At 43.7% G+C, this 17,775-nt stretch overlaps 2 protein-coding genes across 17 annotated transcripts in view; one reads left to right on the top strand and one right to left on the bottom strand.

Annotated features, from left to right (window-relative positions):
• The window catches only part of MMS22L (MMS22 like, DNA repair protein), a 129,726-nt gene extending 115,718 nt beyond the window's left edge, over positions 1 to 14,008 (top strand). For both annotated transcript variants that reach the window (XM_068231208.1, XM_068231209.1), the window contains exons 22-24: positions 7,239 to 7,335; positions 9,918 to 10,085; positions 13,581 to 14,008. In XM_068231208.1, coding sequence (XP_068087309.1) covers positions 7,239 to 7,335; positions 9,918 to 10,085; positions 13,581 to 13,662 — 347 coding nt within the window. In that variant the 3' untranslated portion in view covers positions 13,663 to 14,008. The remainder of the gene's footprint in view (positions 1 to 7,238; positions 7,336 to 9,917; positions 10,086 to 13,580) is intronic.
• A 2,161-nt stretch (positions 14,009 to 16,169) lies between these two features.
• KLHL32 (kelch like family member 32) overlaps positions 16,170 to 17,775 on the bottom strand; it is a 494,024-nt gene continuing 492,418 nt past the window's right edge. For all 15 annotated transcript variants that reach the window (XM_068231188.1, XM_068231189.1, XM_068231186.1 and 12 more), the window contains one exon: positions 16,170 to 17,045. In XM_068231188.1, coding sequence (XP_068087289.1) covers positions 16,884 to 17,045 — 162 coding nt within the window. In that variant the 3' untranslated portion in view covers positions 16,170 to 16,883. The remainder of the gene's footprint in view (positions 17,046 to 17,775) is intronic.

Here is a 17,775-nt window from a genome sequence, read left to right as displayed (position 1 = left end):
CCCAACCCCACCCTCCCCCCCACCACACCCAACCCCACCCTCCCCCCCACCACCTCCAACCACCACCTTCCGAGTGCATCAGATTTGCTTGTGCTGTGATTGGAGTCGATTGTGCTGCGATTGTATTTGATTGTCCCGTGATCTGCTTCGATTGTCCTGTGATTGTTTGATTGCCTGAGACCCCACTTCCCGCCACACCCAATCCCACCCTCCCCCCATCACCTTCTGAGTGCATCAGATTTGATTGGGCTGTGATTGGATTCAATTGTGCTGTAATTGTATTTGATTGTCCCGTGATCGGCTTCGATTGCCCCGTGATTGTTTGATTGCCTGAGACCCCACTTCCCGCCACACCCAATCCCACCCTCCCCCATCACCTTCCGAGTGCATCAGATTTGATTGTGCTGTGATTGGAGTCGATTGTGCTGTAATTGTATTTGATTGTCCCGTGATTGTTTGATTGCCTCTGAGACCCCACTTCCCACCAACCCCAATACCTCTCAAATACTCCCTTTTTGCTAGGTAGGTGCTCTTTTTTTCTGGGTAGTCTCGGAGGAAAACCCCATAAATTTAGCAATCCAAAATGGCAAGAAGGGGGCTTTCCGATGACGAGGTATACAGGTACATGGACCAGTCGGATGAGTTCTTTTGGGAAGAATCATCCGTTGAATCTTCCGGGTCCGAATTTGAACCTGTAGAAAGCAGTGGTTCCCTGACCGATAGTGATGACGAGGCTATGGTCCCGGCTAGAGCCAGGCGTACCAGACCCCAAGTCGTTAGACCGCAGGTGGCGCAGGATCCGCCTCAAGGGCAGCAGGGTGGTGCTAGCGCTGTTGATAGTTTTCTTGGTGAGGCAGGCACCAGCAGCGCAGCATCTCCTGGACTTAGTGCCAGTGCTTCCGTAGACCCTGGCGAAGTGGTGAGCGTCAGCATGGAAGTTGAAACTGGTACGGTGGCAAGTGCAGTAGTACCCCCGTCGCAGCCACCAAGAAGAAGACGGGCCCGTAGTACCCATAGACTCCCAGAGGTGCTGGCACAACCAGATTGGCAATCCCCTGATTCCGCCGCACCCGTAGTGCCCCCTTTCACCGCCCAGTCTGGAGTCCAGGTGGCGACAGCTCATCTAGGAACGGCCCTAGAATTTTTGCAGCTGTTCATCCCCCAGGTTCTCTTGGACTTAATTGTGGTTGAGACCAACCGTAAAGCCACACAATTCATCACCGAGCACCCGGAGAGCATGTATGCCCAGCCTTTCGGGTGGAAACCAGTCCAAGTTTCCGACATTAAAATCTTTTTGGCCCTTATCCTTCACTTGGGACTAATGAAACAAAATGTATTGCGGTCGTATTGGTCTACGAACCCAGTACATCATGTTCCCTTGTACCCTGCTGCCATGTCCAGGACACGATTTGAGTCCATCCTGCGCTTCCTGCACTTCAACGACGACGAAACCTGTCATGAAAGGGGAGACCCTGCTTATGACCGGCTCCACAAAATTCGGCCCCTCATAGACCACCTGTCCTCAACATTTGCAGATGCTTATATCCCTGAACAGAACATCTGCGTAGACGAGTCCCTCTTACGCTTTACCGGGCGCCTTGGCATCAAACAGTAAATCCCAAGCAAGCGCGCCCGGTATGGGGTGAAACTGTATAAGCTCTGTGAAAGGGCCACAGGCTATACATGTCGTTTTAGGGTCTATGAGGGAAAAGACTCAAAATTGGAGCCGGTCGGATGCCCTGACTACCTGGGGAGCAGTGGAAAGGTTGTGTGGGACTTGGTGTCACCCTTGTTCCGGAAGGGGTACCATCTTTTTGTGGACAATTATTACACAAGTGTGGCCCTCTTTCAGCACTTAAAGTTAGAAGGAATCCGATGCTGTGGCACTGCGCGGCCTAGTCGCCAGGGCTTCCCCCAACGGCTCATTAACACCAGACTTCAACGGGGGCAGAGGGCCGCCTTGCGTACTGAAGACCTGCTCGCGGTGAAATGGAGGGACAAGAGGGACGTTTACTTTCTGTCCACCATTCACACAGACACGACAGTCCAAATTCAACGGGCAACTAAGGTCATTGAAAAGCCCCTTGTCGTCCACGAATATAATGTCAACATGGGAGGGGTGGACTTCAATGACCAGAGGTTAGCGCCCTATTTAGTTACCCGGAAAACAAGACGCTGGTATAAGAAAGTGTCTTTTTATCTGATTCAATTGGCAGTTTACAACAGCTTTGTTCTCTACAGTAAGGCTGGGAGAACTGGATCTTTCCTCCAATTTCAGGAACAGATCATTCTGGACATCCTGTATCCAGGAGGTGCCAGCCCCCCCCCCCCAGATGCAACTAGCCGACTGCATGGTAGGCATTACGCCTATCAGATTCCGTGTGCCCCAGGTCAACGCACCCGAAGAAAACGTTGTCGTGTCTGCAGCAGGACTGGAAGAAGGAATGACACCAGTTTTTATTGTCCCCGCTGTCCTGACCAGCCTGGCCTATGCATAGGGGAGTGCTTTGAGAGGTACCACGAGCAGGTACACTATTAGAACCTAGGGAACTCTAGACACAGGAGTAGGCACACACTCGCTGGTCTTTCGCACAATGTCCCAGGTGGAGGAGAGGTGAGCTTGAAAACCAAAAAAACGGGTAAGCATAAAAGTGGGAAGAAGGATCGGTTTCCATGCTTGATATTGCTGATCTGTCCTGGGTTGGCGATATAAGACGGCATGTTTGAATTTCCCTTGAGTGTGGACACCCCCGGTTTATATGTGATTTGGGCCTATGATGATGCTTTAATGCCACACAGAGTCATCTCTATTGGCAGGCATATTGCTGTATCCTACAGGCATAATGCTGTATACTAAAGTTCTGAGGCCCAGTCACATAAGTTGGTGGCTCACCCTGAGTGCAGGGTGGCACGGGGTGTCTCTCTCCTGAGGTTATCACTGCCATTGATGTGGAGCAAGGTATGTTTGCGTTCATTTTTCCTTTCAGCCCAGAGTGCATTACTTGTATACCCAATATAAGGAGTATAGCAGAAACTCCTAATACTGGCCATACATGTAATGATTGCAGAGACCCTAAAATGCCAGGACAGACTCCACAAATGACCCCATTTTGGAAAGAGGACACCCTAAAGGATTATGTGAGGTGCACGGTGAGTTCATAAAAGATTTTAGTTTTTGTCACAAGTTAGCAGAATTTTTTTTTTATTTTTTTTTTTAACAAAGTGTCATTTTCCGTTTACTTGTGACAAAAAATAAAATTTTCAATGACCTCACCATTACCCTCATGGAATACCTTGTTGTGTATTCTTTCCAAAATGGGGTCATTTGTGGGGTTTGTTAACTGTCCTGGCAAGTGGGCGGGGTGCTAAATTGTGAGCACCCCTGTAAAGCCTAAAGGTACTCATTGGACTCTGGGCCCCTTAGAGCAGTTAGGGTGCAAAAAAGTGCCACACATGTGGTATCGCCGTACTCGGGAGAAGTAGTACAATGTGTTTTGGGGTGTATTTTTACACATACCCATGCTGGGTGGGAGAAATACCTCTGTAAATGACAATCTTTTGATTTTTTTTACACACAATTGTCCATTTACAGAGTTATTTCTCCCACCCAGCATGGGTATGTGTAAAAAATACACCCCAAAACACATTGTACTACTTCTCCCGAGTACGGCGATAACACATGTGTGGCACTTTTTTGCACCCTAACTGCGCTAACTTTTTGTCAAAAGTTAGTGGAAAATGACACTTTGTGAAAAAAACAATAAAAATAAATTTTCCGCTAACTTTTGACAAAAAATAAAATCTTCTATGAATTTGCTATGCTACTAACGGAATACCTTGGGGTGTCTTCTTTCTAAAATGGGGTCATTTGTGGGGTTCCTATACTGCCCTGGCATTTTAGGGGCCCTAAACCGTGAGGAGTAGTCTGGAAATCAAATTCCGCAAAATGACCTGTGAAAGCCTAAAGGTGCTCATTGGACTTTGGGCCCTTTAGCGCAGTTAGGGTGCAAAAAAGTGCCACACATGTGGTATCACCGTATTCGGGAGAAGTAGTACAATGTGTTTTGGGGTGAATTTTTACACATACCCATGCTGGGTGGGAGAAATATCTCTGTAAATGGACAATTGTGTGTAAAAAAAATCAAAAGATTGTCATTTACAGAGGTATTTCTCCCACCCAGCATGGGTATGTGTAAAAATAAACCCCAAAACACATTGTACTACTTCTCCCGAGTACGGCGATACCACATGTGTGGCACTTTTTTGCACCCTAACTGCGCTAAAGGGCCCAAAGTCCAATGAGCACCTTTAGGCTTTCACAGGTCATTTTGCGGAATTTGATTTCCAGACTACTCCTCACGGTTTAGGGCCCCTAAAATGCCAGGGCAGTATAGGAACCCCACAAATGACCCCATTTTAGAAAGAAGACACCCCAAGGTATTCCGTTAGTAGCATAGCGAGTTCATAGAAGATTTTATTTTTTGTCAAAAGTTAGTGAAAAATGACACTTTGTGAAAAAAACAATAAAAATCAATTTTCCGCTAACTTTTGACAAAAAATAAAATCTTCTATGAACTCGCTATGCTACTAACGGAATACCTTGGGGTGTCTTCTTTCTAAAATGGGGTCATTTGTGGGGTTCCTATACTGTCCTGGCATTTTAGGGGCCCTAAACCGTGAGGAGTAGTCTTGAAACCAAATGTCGCAAAATGACCTGTGAAATCCTAAAGATACTCCTTGGACTTTGGGCCCCTTAGCGTACTTTGGGTGTAAAAAAGTGCCACACATGTGGTACCGCCGTACTCGGGAGAAGTAGTATAATGTGTTTTGGGGTGTATTTTTACACATACCCGTGCTGGGTGGGAGAAATAACTCTGTAAATGGACAATTGTGTGTAAAAAAAATTAAAAAATTGTCATTTACAGAGATATTTCTCCCACCCAGCATGGGTATGTGTAAAAATACACCCCAAAACACATTATACTACTTCTGCTGAGTACGGCAATACCACATGTGTGGCACTTTTTTGCAGCCTAACTGCGCTAAGGGGTCCAAAGTTCAATGAGCACCTTTAGGCTTTACAGGGGTGCTTACAATTTAGCACCCCCCAAAATGTCAGGACAGTAAACACACCCCACAAATGACCCCATTTTGGAAAGTAGACCCTTCAAGGTATTCAGAGAGGGGCATGGTGAGTCCGTGGCAGATTTCATTTTTTTTTGTCGCAAGTTAGAAGAAATGGAAACTTTTTTTTTTTTTTTTTTTTTTTTGTGTCATTTTCCACTTACTTGTGACAAAAAATAATATCTTCTATGAACTCACTATGCATCTCAGTGAATACTTTGGGATGTCTTCTTTCCAAAATGGGGTCATTTGGGGGGTATTTATACTATCCTGGAATTCTAGCCCCTCATGAAACATGACAGGGGGTCAGAAAAGTCATAGATGCTTGAAAATGGGAAAATTCACTTTTTGCACCATAGTTTGTAAACACTATAACTTTTACCCAAACCAATAAATATACGCTGAATGGGTTTTTTTTTATCCAAAACATGTTTGTCCACATTTTTCGCGCTGCATGTATACAGAAATTTTACTTTATTTGAAAACTGTCAGCACAGAAAGTTAAAAAAATCATTTTTTTGCCAAAATTCATGTCTTTTTTGCTGAATATAATAAAAAGTAAAAATCGCAGGAGCAATCAAATAGCACCAAAAGAAAGCTTTATTAGTGAGAAGAAAAGGAGCCAAAATTCATTTATGTGGTAGGTTGTATGAGCGAGCAATAAACCGTGAAAGCTGCAGTGGTCTGAATGGAAAAAAAGTGGCCGGTCCTTAAGGGGTAGAAAGCCCTAGGTCCTCAAGTGGTTAAGGGGGGGTAGGTGGCCGGTCCCGAAAAGGTTAAAGATGGTCTTTATAACCTCTTCCAAGTTTATTGATATTGACAACTTTTTTTTCTGAGATTCAGACACCTCCTCACTGTACAGATTTACAAATGTTTGCTTTGCTGGATCCCTGTTTTTAAATAAAACTAGGTCTGAAACTCCCACCTGATTGGCATTCCACAATTTGAAAACAAGCTTCTGATTTCACCTTCAAATGTATTATACCAAGGATTTACTTACGTTTGCCACACACGTCATTGGACTAGTTTTTATTATAAATACATAACCAAATATATTTATTTTGTGTAACTAGGCTTTCTTTATCTACCTTTAGGACTTGTTTGAAAATCAGATGAAGTTTTAGGTCACATTTACAGTATAGAAAAATATAGAACATTTTAAAGAGTTCAGATTTTCAAGCAACTCTATTTACAGTGAACAGGGTTTAGTAATGTATGAATGGATTTCCACAGAGTCAGCACCTCAGGTACAGAACCTGGGAATAGAGCCCAGGGCCAAGCCTCGACCGAATTGCTCAAAAACAGTCCTGCACAAACCTATGTAAAAAGAGGCAGTGCAACACTGGCTGCAAATAATGCTGGTATTGTGAAACAGAAAACCTAAATGCTATAAACTTGCAGTTCCTTCATCCGGTGCAAGTGTGCAGCCATTTTTTTCTACATTGGTTTGAACGGGATGTAGTGTCTTTTGCCTATTGACAGCTGTCTGTTTCTAGATCCCACTTTTATGTGGGGAAAACACAAATTAACCTGTTTGTTTGCTTTGTCTTACTTTCTCCATTTGCGTCAATCTTTCTGGCTCAGTGTGCTCTTATGATACTGCTATTATCTTGTGTAACCTGCTAATGTTACACAGAGCTGAACCAAAATATTTTTTTGTATTATGCTATAATCTTCAGTGGAAACTGCTTACAGGCTGTCAGCTCTAATATCCTTGCTTCTGTGGCCCATAAATGTCACCTAGTAAATGACAGGAAACATTGTGCATCAGCAGTATATTCTGTAGTACAACACACATTTCAGCATTTAAAGGGCAGCGTCACAAAGCAGTTTTTGATGCTCAGCTTTTACCTCTGTTCTCTTTTACTCAAATTTCTGTTGAGAGTCTGAGTGAAACCAGAATACCGTATTTCCATTCACCTGAAGAAAGTATTTAGGAACCATTTATGTTTGGCCACAGATATGTCTGGCTAAGGGCTTTCAGTGTGGGGTATACCAGCCACAATAACATATCACTAGTATTTCCCTTGTAATGCTGGAGCTATTGAAAGAAAAGACTGCCTTGCATTTTTACTGTGTGACTGATAATGGATATCTCTGCTTTGGTATTTCAGTCAAGAAGCTTTCCACCAATATATTGCAGCACATTATCGAAGGCTGCCAGGAGGTTCCACATGGAGACGCTGCATCGAGTCTCACATCTCTCTTCAGGTGGGAATTAAACAAAACAAAATATTTGCAATTTGTTGCCCAATTATGTGAATTAGAGTTTTTTTTTTAGTGTTTGGTAAACAGACAGAATTGTTAATGAGATGAACTTGTAAAGGTGTATACACAGACTCTGTGGTACGTTGAGCGAGTTTAGCCAGTAATCCATTCTTCCAGGCATAGCTTTCACCTGTTTACACACTACTGCATACACTGTTGAGAAGCATTGGCACAAGGTCAGCAAACCTTCCATATAAAGTACAACTGTAGTGAGAAGAAATATGGAGGATGCCATATGTATTTCCTTTTAAACTATGCCAGTTGCCTGGCAGCCCTGCTGATCTATTTGCCTGTAGTAGTGTCTGAATCACACCAGAAACAAGCATGCAGCTAATCTTGTTAGAGCTGACAATAATATCAGAAACACCTGATCTGCATATGCTTGTTTAGGCTCTATGGCTAAAAGTATAAGAGGCAGAGTATCAGCACAACTGCCCGGCAACTGGTATTGCTTAACCACTTGAGGAACGCAGTGTTAACCCCCCCTAAAGACCAGGCTATTTTTTCCCTAATTGGCCACTGCAGCTTTAAGGCCAAGCTGCAGAGCCGCACAACACCGCACACAAGTGAGTTTCCCCCCACCAACAGAGCTCTCTGTTGGTGGGGTCTGATCGCTCCAAAGTTGTTGTTTTTTTTAATAAAAATTGCCTTTTTTTTAATTTGATTTCCCCTGCTCCCTCCCTCCCTCCCCCCGCCAGCCAATCAGGGTGATCAGCTGTCATAGGCTCCAGCCTATGACAGCTGATCACTGCACAGCCTATGGTGGGACAGCCGTGTCACGCTGTACATGTAAATAGACGGCGATCATGGCGTCTAACAGTCTCCTGAGCCGCTCGGAGACTCAAGGCGGGGCTCCGCCCCCCGAGTAGGAGATGCGCATGCAGCCTGTGCGCGATCTCCTTCAGTAGCCGGCTCCAGGGCCTGACGCCAATTGGCGTTACGCGGTCCTGGGGCTGCTACCTCGGCCATGCCCATTGGCGTGGAGCGGGCGTAGAGTAGTTAAAAGGAAATAAATATGGCAGCCTCCATATACTTCTCGCTTCAGTTGTTCTTTAAAATTTGGTTATATACACAAAGAAAACTGCATGTAATTAAGTCAAACACTTATACTGATGTGCTTATAATGATTGTTGATTTTTGAAAAAGGCAGCGGACTTAAAAAAAAGTTATGTGAAATAATAATAGGGTTATATATTTTTTCTGATCCATTATTCCAAACAGTTTTCGAAAGGTCACCTGTTCTAGCAACTCAACACCCCCAAATTCTGATGGTGTATAGTCTGATCCTTTACTGAAAACTGGCACAAGCGGTTACTGCAGAATGAATATACTGCACGGAAGAATATTTAAATATTTGTTTGTTCTGCTCCCAGTAGATATCAACATGTGGAAATTTTATTTGGTTACTTTTTTAGATTAATTATTCAAATCAGCACATCTGTTCTTGGCCTAATACTTGTGCATTCTGTTGCTCATTATTAAAAGAAGCCATCAGCCTTATGCATGAAGCTGCTGAAGCCTGGTTACCTGTATTTTCAGTGTACAGTGTTGGAGAATGCGCAACTGGCCTGTGGCACAGAGACTGTCCCCTTCCATGAATAGTGGAATCACATTCCACAGACTGGTCAACAATTCATTAATGTATGTGGGGCCCATTCCTGTAGCAGCAGGCTATATACTCACACAGTCTTTATCTAGCCATTAAGTAGTCAGCACGGTATTTGTTTTTCCCTTTAGCGCTGATTGGTTCTAGCCTTATAAGGGTTTTCGCCTTCTTCTAGATTAGGAGCGTCAGACAAAGTGGGCCGAAATTGTACACTAGGACCTAGTTGCAGGCCAACCTCAATGTCTACTGGGCACCTTCCTCCCTTTTAAAATTCCCAAGTGTCTAATAGCCCCCCTCCAGCCCTCATACAGTTTCTCGGTGTCTAGAGGCCCCCACCCTGCCCTATACAATTCCCTGGTATCTACTGGTCCCTCCCTCTTATACACTTCCCCGGTGTCTAGTGCCCCCCCATATACAGTTCCCTGGTGTCTAGTGGTCCCCCCTCCTCTATACAGTTCCTTGGTGTCTAGAAGCCCCCACCGTCCCCTATACAGTTCCCCAGTGTTTAGTACATCCCCTCCCCCCCTCCTCCATATGGCTTCCCTGGTGTTCTAGGGCTTCACTTCCATTATAGCTTCCCTATTGGTCTACAGTAGGCCAAACATAATGCAAAGTGAGGAAACTACTTGAGAGCCAAATTGAATGACCCTGAGTGCCAGATTTGGCCTGCGGGTTTGATATGTATGTTATAGATCAATATGTTAAGATGCAGGCTAGTGTTTGCTCCATGTTCTCTGGTTGCACTTCATTGGCATATTTTTTTTTTTTTTTTACAAATTATGTCAGTGTATTGCCATAATGAATGTGAAGTAAATAGTATGTAATTGTATAGTATTGTGCTTCTGTAAAAAAAAAAAAAAAGGTTTTAATGGTTTTCACGTGCATGATGTGGTTTTTAATGCTTTTACTTTATTTGCAGACAATTTATTCAAGAGAATTTCTGGATGTATGATCATCAGATATTTAATATTTTGGAGACGGTGTCTCTTTTAGACCAGTCTCTCATGGTTTCCCTACTTCCTACAATTACTGAAAGCTTGAGGCAGTCAGAGCATAAGCGTGGCCTAGGAAGGAATGCTGCTTCTAGGTAAGCTTCTCTTCATCTATCTGTCCACTATTTTATTTTTATTATGAGCTCGGGGCAAACCCAGGATTTTTAAGGGGGAGGATTCTTGAAAGTTCTCCCTCAGCCATGTTCAATACAGTATAATAATATGATAGGACATCATGCTCGGTACACACAATGCAATTTCCCATCTGACTGACAGGATCTGACGATTATTTCCGACATGTCCAATCTGCTCCCAATCGACAACCGGATCGATCAGGAGCAGTTTGGATACAGATAATGAGGACAGCCAACATTGGTAATGATGGGGAAAGTGAAGCATTCACACAGCAGGGGCACAGGTGCTCATACCTGGTTCTATGCTCTGTTAACCACTTTTTTTACCAAATATTTATTTGATTATTTTTCTAATAAATTTTACCCTTTTTGGTTTATTTTTTTCTCAGGACCGCCCTCCCTCCCCCCGCCAGCCAATCCCCATGATCAGCTGTCATAGGCTTCAGCTTTTGACAGCCGATTACTTCTCTCTGCCCCAGGGGGACAGCTGTGCCACACGGCTGTCCTCAGTTCATCACTGCCGTGGATCGCAGTGCTGTACACTGTTATTAGATGGTGTCTAACAGTCTCCTAGCGGCGATCGCCGCTAGGAGGTTGATGGAGGAGTTTCGTCATTCAAGTGGCGATGTGCGCATCGGCGCATGTGATCCACTGCAAATTCCGCCCCAAGGACTTTATGCGTTAGGCAGTCCTAGGCTGGCGCCATGTGCACGCCCACTGGCGTGACGCAGTCGCCAAGAAGTTCAATTCCCCAGAGCTGCTTTATGCTCTGTACACACACTGCTGCTACATCCAAAGTCAACTGTAGAAGGGAATGAAAGGAGGGGGGCAGCACATAGTGCAAGCAACAGCATGGTGCTTTGAGCTGCAGATATTCTGGTGTCTCAACTTGTGCCTGTCCCCAGACACAGCAACGGCCCTGGTCTAAGGGGACATTCTGGGCAGCAAAAATCCTTTCAAGGCAACTTGGTTATATGTACACTGCCACTTTAAGTACTATTTTATTTGATTAGCAAAACTGAAAGCATGTATTCCTAGTGGGGATGTTTTGTCACAGTCAGTTTAAAAGTTGCACCAGACTGTCTAACGGTCCTACAGATCCTGAGCCTCTGATACTCGGTCACAGACCCAGAATAAGTTTGCATTTCAGGTGTTCTGATAACGTTTGACCACAATAATTACATACTAGTTTAAGGTATGACATCCAGACAAAGCCAAAAAAATATGAGAAGGATAGCCAAGCAATAGGTATAGGTGAAAAGGAATTAAATATGCCTGCCTCCATATCCCTCTTAAGGTGGCCACACACGATACACTAAAATCATCCAATTTTACAGCAATTCGATAAAAACAATAGTATCTCCTGAAAAAATCGAAAGCTTTTTTTTTTTCATTCGACTGAAAAATCTGATTGGATTTCCCGTTTTTTTTCGATTTATATTGATCTGAAATGCCAGATATTTCTCTTCAATGTTTTTAAAGATTGTATGGTGTGTGTTAGATTGTCAATTTATTAATATACACACCCTAGCAATTTTCCAATCAGTTTTATCATAATTAGGGAAAAATTGAACATAGGTGTGTGGTACATTGGTCAGAGTTTTGAAATGTTACAATCAGTTATAAAAATGTATTGCAATTCTTAAAGTAAACAGATATTTACAAAATTGTATGGTGTGTGGCCACCTTTATAATGCTGTAAGTCTTTAAGCATCCTTCTAATGAGTTTACCCTTGAAAATCAAAGTTTGGAAGACACTACAAAGTAGGGATTGTGTCATTTCATTCTACTGCTGACAAATACGTCTGGGAAATTGGGTAGAGGATGCACATAGCTTGTGTATGTGATCTCCCCACAGAAATTAGATAGATCAGCTTTGTTTCCCGTAGTCACCACCATGCAGATAGAATCAGTCATTACACATTTTTAAAATGTTTCCTGTTAGAACCAGATCTGCTGTTATCGCATTGAACTATATATTAGTGATATGAGATACTGGCCCATATGCAAATACATTTTTCTCCTGAGGTTTTATTAGGTGATATTTTCACACCTTCTCATAAAATGCCTTTTCAACCACCAGCAAGCAACAATATACTCAAATCATTTTGGGTATTTTTTTTTTTGTAAATGATGAAGTTATTTTAAAGTCCCGCTGAAGTGAAAAAAATACTTTGCATGTAATGATTTGTATGTGTAGTAATGATAATTAAATAGAACATTAGTAGCAAAGAAAATAGTCTCGTATTTAAATTTTTAGATATATAGCTGTTTTTAATAACACTGCATAATTCCTATTTGCAATTACACGCCACACTGTATTTTAAGCTACAGTATAAAACAAGCAGAGCTAATGACCCTTCAACTTCCCTGCAGTAAAAATCCTTTCTAAATCTGTCTTTGACTGTTTCTTTGATGTATAAGGGCCCGTTTCCACTGTTGCGGAAATCTGCAGTGTTACGTTGAAAAGCAAATCACGCAGGGAAACTCTGCCATAGGGGATAGTGCTGCCGCCGTCTGAATCGCTTGTATTAGTGATTCGGCCGACTTTGCAGAATATTTGTTTGTGGAGAAGGTAGCGAATCCCATAGCCGTGCATGGCGCCGCTTCGGGGATTTGGCTGCGTACTCGCACAGGAAGGAAGTGCCGCCACACGTCTCGCAGGATGCACGGTGGCTAGTGGAAACGGGCCCCCAGTGCTCTAGAAAGCAGACCAAATTTGGGTTGGGGAGCTCAGAGAAGCTCTTTTGCACAGATAACTGACATTTAACTCTTCCTGTACTGGAAACAATATTAGGCTCATATCTGTTATGTTCAATTTCTTAGCTGTACTGCACATACAATTCATTGTCTCATAAGTTTATTTTCACTTCAGATTTCCTTTAAAAAGAATGTGAAAATGTTAACTCAAGAGAAAAAGTGAATTGCATATGGGCCATTGCATATGAGCGAAAGAGAAAATCCTGTTGTGGCTGGTGATTCCTTTTCATTGACCAAATATAAAATCTTGAGAAAGAGCCCCAAATGTTCACGAACACCTTTCATATTATTATATAGCGTCATACCAGAAGAAACGAGTAATTGAATGCCAAATCTTGCATCTGCAAATAGATTTAGCTAGCCAATATAGGCGCTAGGCTCTCACCTTCAATATTTTTATCATTATTTACAAATGTTTTCCTATGCAACATACAATATTACTGTACAGTATTTTGTAAGCTTTCTATCCACTTGGATGTGCCAGCATTCAGCAGTGTCCATATATGACAGGAGGTGCACCCCTGGTAGGGATCAGTGATTGCTACATACAGGCTGTCTGGCTCCAGTTTTATTTGACCTTAATATAAGATGAATGGGAAAGCAGCCCTTCCTTCTATGTGATCAGGTGTTTTGTCAGAAATACTTTAAGTCTAATTTTTCTTCTGTTAAAAAAAAATCTACCTTGTTTGTTCATAGGGAGGCATACAGAAGATTGCTGTCTCACTTGGGTGAACATGGGCAGAATGAGCTCCGAGCCCTTGAAAATGGAGGATTTTAGTTCTGCATCAATGTCTGAAGGGTGCTAAAATACAACTATCATGTTCAGGAAAACTTGACTTACATTGACTTTTTATCATCCTGTTTTAGCCTGGCAGTGGATCTGTAAGAGGAAAATGTTTGCGCTGAACTCACAGCAACACTAAAACCAAGATGCTTACCCTCCCTGAAACATGCAATATGGACTTTATTTTGTCTAAAGGAAATGTAAATATTTATTCTAAGAATTGTATGGGTTGTTTTTTTAAAGATTGATTTGTGATCTACTTTTCTGTACTTATCAAACTTATATTTGTATTAATATCTTCACATTTGAGATGTAAATAATCAACTTGGTTTCAAAACAATGGCCTCTCCTTTTTTTTTTTTTTTTTTTTTTAAATATCCTGTTGTGTAATATGCGGTCATTACTGCTGGCATTGTTAAACCCTTCAAATAACACATACTCCATAATATATTTATAAAGTGTTATTAGTATACCTGATTTACTGCTGCTTGTTTCAATACAGATTTATTTTATTAGGCTTTATGATCTTTCTAAGCCTTTTGTATGCTTGGCGATTTTCTTACCGGGCTATGTAGTAACCACTTGCCGACCACATCACGCGGGGCGTAGACGTGTCGGCAGCAGTCGCAGGACCGCTAATCAGCGTAAGATCCTTGGGGCGTGGTTTGCAGGACATTGCGGGTGCCAATACATGCACATCCCTGCTTGGATGGCGGAGCTCCGCCTTCAGTCTCCCAGCGGCGATCTAATTACCCTGTACAGCGCTGCAATTTAACCACTTGCCGACCGCACACTCATACCGTGCGGCGGCAAAGTGGTAGCTGGAGGACCAGCGACGCAGATCTGCGTCGCCAGGTGCCTCCCTACTTAATCAGGAAAGGCTGCTCACGCGAGCGGCCGTTTCCTGTTAGATCACGGAGCGGGTCTCCGTGAATAGCCTGCGAGCCGCTGATCGCGGCTCGCAGACTAAATGTAAACGCAGGAGATATTTGTCTCCTTTGTTTACATTGCACGGTGCTGCTGCGCAGCAGCGCGCCGTAAGGCAGATCGGCGATCCCCGGCCAATCAGCGGCCGGGGATCGCTGCCATGTGACAGGGGACGTCCTGTCAGAGGCTGCACAGGACGGATAGCGTCCTGTGCAGCCCCGATCACCAGGGGGGGGGGCAGGTAGTAGAGGGAGGGGGGGAATTTCGCTGCGGAGGGGGGCTTTGAGGTGCCCCCCCCCCCCCCCCCCCGCAAACCTCAGGCAGGCAGGAGCAATCAGACCCCCCCCCCCCTGCACATCATCCCCATAGGGGGGAAAAAAGGGGGGCGAATCTGATCGCTCTGCATGCCACCTGATCTGTGCTGGGGGCTGTAGACCCCACCCAGCACAGATCACAAATAACAGCGCTGGTCCTTAAGGGGGGGTAAAGGGTGGGTCCTCAAGTGGTTAAGCCAGTGCTGTACTGGGGACAGCCGTGTGAGACAAATGTCCCCTCCAGAGGCAGAGAAGTGATTGACTGTCATAGGCTGAAGCCTATGACAGCCGATCATGCTGATTGGCTGAGGGGGGGGGGGGGGGGGAGTACAAAAACAGGCATATTTATAAAAAAAAAATAATGAAACAAATATTTATGGGAAAAAAAACATTGGGAGGTGATCAGACCCCACAAACAGAGAGCTCTGTTGGTGGGGAGAAGGGGGGATCACTTGTGTGCTGAGTTGGACGGCCCTGCAGCTTGGCCTTAAAGCTGTTCTTACTTTGCTCATGCTTAATGTACAAGTTGCGATATGTGTGACCTATCAAGTGCAGTGAAGCAGGCACACCATTAAGTACTGGGTGCTTAATGAAATGACATAGGCAGTGTCACTTTGTACAATTTACAGTATGAGCACACCAACTTAGATGCAACGCACTTTATTGTGCAGTATTCCACATCAGAAAAACTGACATTGTTTCGGGGTCATGCAGGGTGCCTCTTTCTCAAGGCATGTGGTATCCAATTGCAGAACCTCTCCAATTTGCGAATCACAGGCTTTTTTTTTTTTATTTCCCTAAAAACATTGCCAGTAGGCCCTAGGTTTAAGTTCTTCTTGGAGCTCCTATCTCTGGACTATCCATAGGCTATACTGTTTAGGCCTGAAAAGGTATTGGCTGGATAGTGTAATGGTTAAGGGCTCTGCCTCTGACACAGGAGGCCTGGGTTCAAATCTCGGCTCTGCCTGTTCAGTATGCCAGCACCTATTTCAGTAAGGAGTTTCTTGGGCAAGTCTCCTTCACACTGCTACTGCCTACTGAGTGCGCTCTAGTGGCTGCCTCGCAAGCGCTTTGAGTCCGACAGGAGAAAGGCGCTATACAAATACTGCTATTATTATTATTATTATTGGATGTTTTCTGGGATAAGTGGTTGCAGCTAGCTCAGTGGCAAGCACCAAACCTCTTCCCCTGTAACATGTGCATGATGACTTTCTTATAGGAGTGCACAAAGGCAATGTAACAGATGCACTAGACAAGATATGCCATTGTGAACAATGCTTTTATTTATATGCACTTAGGTGTGCTATTCAGTAGCTTATTAGCAGCAAAGGTAGTGGGTTGACATTGCAACAGGTTAACAATTGCTATCACAGTTGCTTGCATGTTCGATTTCTCTTTTTAGCATCAATTTCAATGTAAAAGTCTACTCAGTAACTGAAAATAGAGCAGTATGTACAAACAGGATGGAATTTCCAATACGGTTTTTGACATTCCCTTTGTAATCAGATACATGTTGTCAATTGCATAAGTAATGCTGTATTGCCCTTGAGATTTCTTTGTTCGTCTTTTACAAATATAGAGGCTTATAGAGTACGACACCAGAAGGATCCTCTGGAAGTAAATAGTTACTAGAGTTTCTAGAGTGTAGGTTTTAACTATTTGTAGATTTGAAATAATTTAGATTTGGGGATTGAAATAGTAGCATTTTGCATATTGACTGTTGCAATGTAACCCCAGTCCAAAACACAATAATAAAGGTTCATGTATGCAGTGCTGCACGTTAGTTTCAGGCACAATGATTCCCTGCTCCAAAGAGCTTACAATCTAGGTTTAATGCTTGTGGCATTAATAGTGATCTTTTTGATAGTGATGTATATAAATGTATTGCACTCCCATGAAAGGTTGTGTTGTTGGCACCTTCTGCCCATAAGGATTGTTTTTCTTTTGTTGCTTCCTGGTAATCTGTCCACAGTCTCACATTGTGCCTATCCGATGGTGAGGAACTTGTAAAGTCTGTAGGTTAGGACATGTGAAGTAAGGAGCGGGCAGAAAGCATGCCGCTATACCATTGGAGGCAAAAGGCAGTGTAGGCCCATAGAAAACTTCTTCCTTACCTTCTCTGCTAACGTCCAACACCTGGTGGTTAGGAAAAGTGGCAAAAATTAAATGCATGAAAAATAAAACTACAAAATGCAAGTACAGCTCCACATGCATTGATCCTACTGAGGACTACAATTGGTAACTACCTCAGGAAGTAAAGCTACATATGCACTCCACATGTACCTCAGCCAAAATAATCATTCCTGATGGTTTCAGAAAGAAATGTAATGGGTGTTCAGGTGTGCCCCACTAATGGCGCCATGTCAGTGGTCTGCTTAGACACCGGCATCTATAGTTACTGTGGGAGTTTTAACGTAAGTTCCTTCAGCATGGTGGGTCTTGCATGTGCTCTTCCCCCTTTATAGAAAAGTGCAGAACAACTCTACCTTAAAGGAAACCAGAGCTTTGTTGGATAAAAAGATTTAAACATACCTGGGGCTTCCTCCAGCCCCATTCGCTCGGATCGCTCCTACGCCACCGTCTTCAGTCTTCCCGCAACTCCGGTATTGGGTCCCCACACTTCAGTCAGTCAGGGCCAGTCTACGCAGGAGAAGTGCACTGTTTGATTATCTCTCCAGCAGCCGCTGGAGAGATACATAGATGGCGCACTTCTCTTACGCCAGACTGGCTCCAACTTGCGTGCGGGGACCCGATACCGGAGCTGCGGGAAGACTGAGGACGGCGGAGTGGGAGCGATCCGAGTAAATGGCGCTGGAGAAAGCCCCAGGTATGTATAAATCTGTATGTTACTGAGTTCTGGTACACG

The sequence above is a fragment of the Hyperolius riggenbachi genome, chromosome 4, assembly GCF_040937935.1.
Source record: "Hyperolius riggenbachi isolate aHypRig1 chromosome 4, aHypRig1.pri, whole genome shotgun sequence".
Lineage (NCBI taxonomy): Eukaryota > Metazoa > Chordata > Amphibia > Anura > Hyperoliidae > Hyperolius > Hyperolius riggenbachi.
This window is presented reverse-complemented; position numbering and strand designations above follow the sequence as displayed.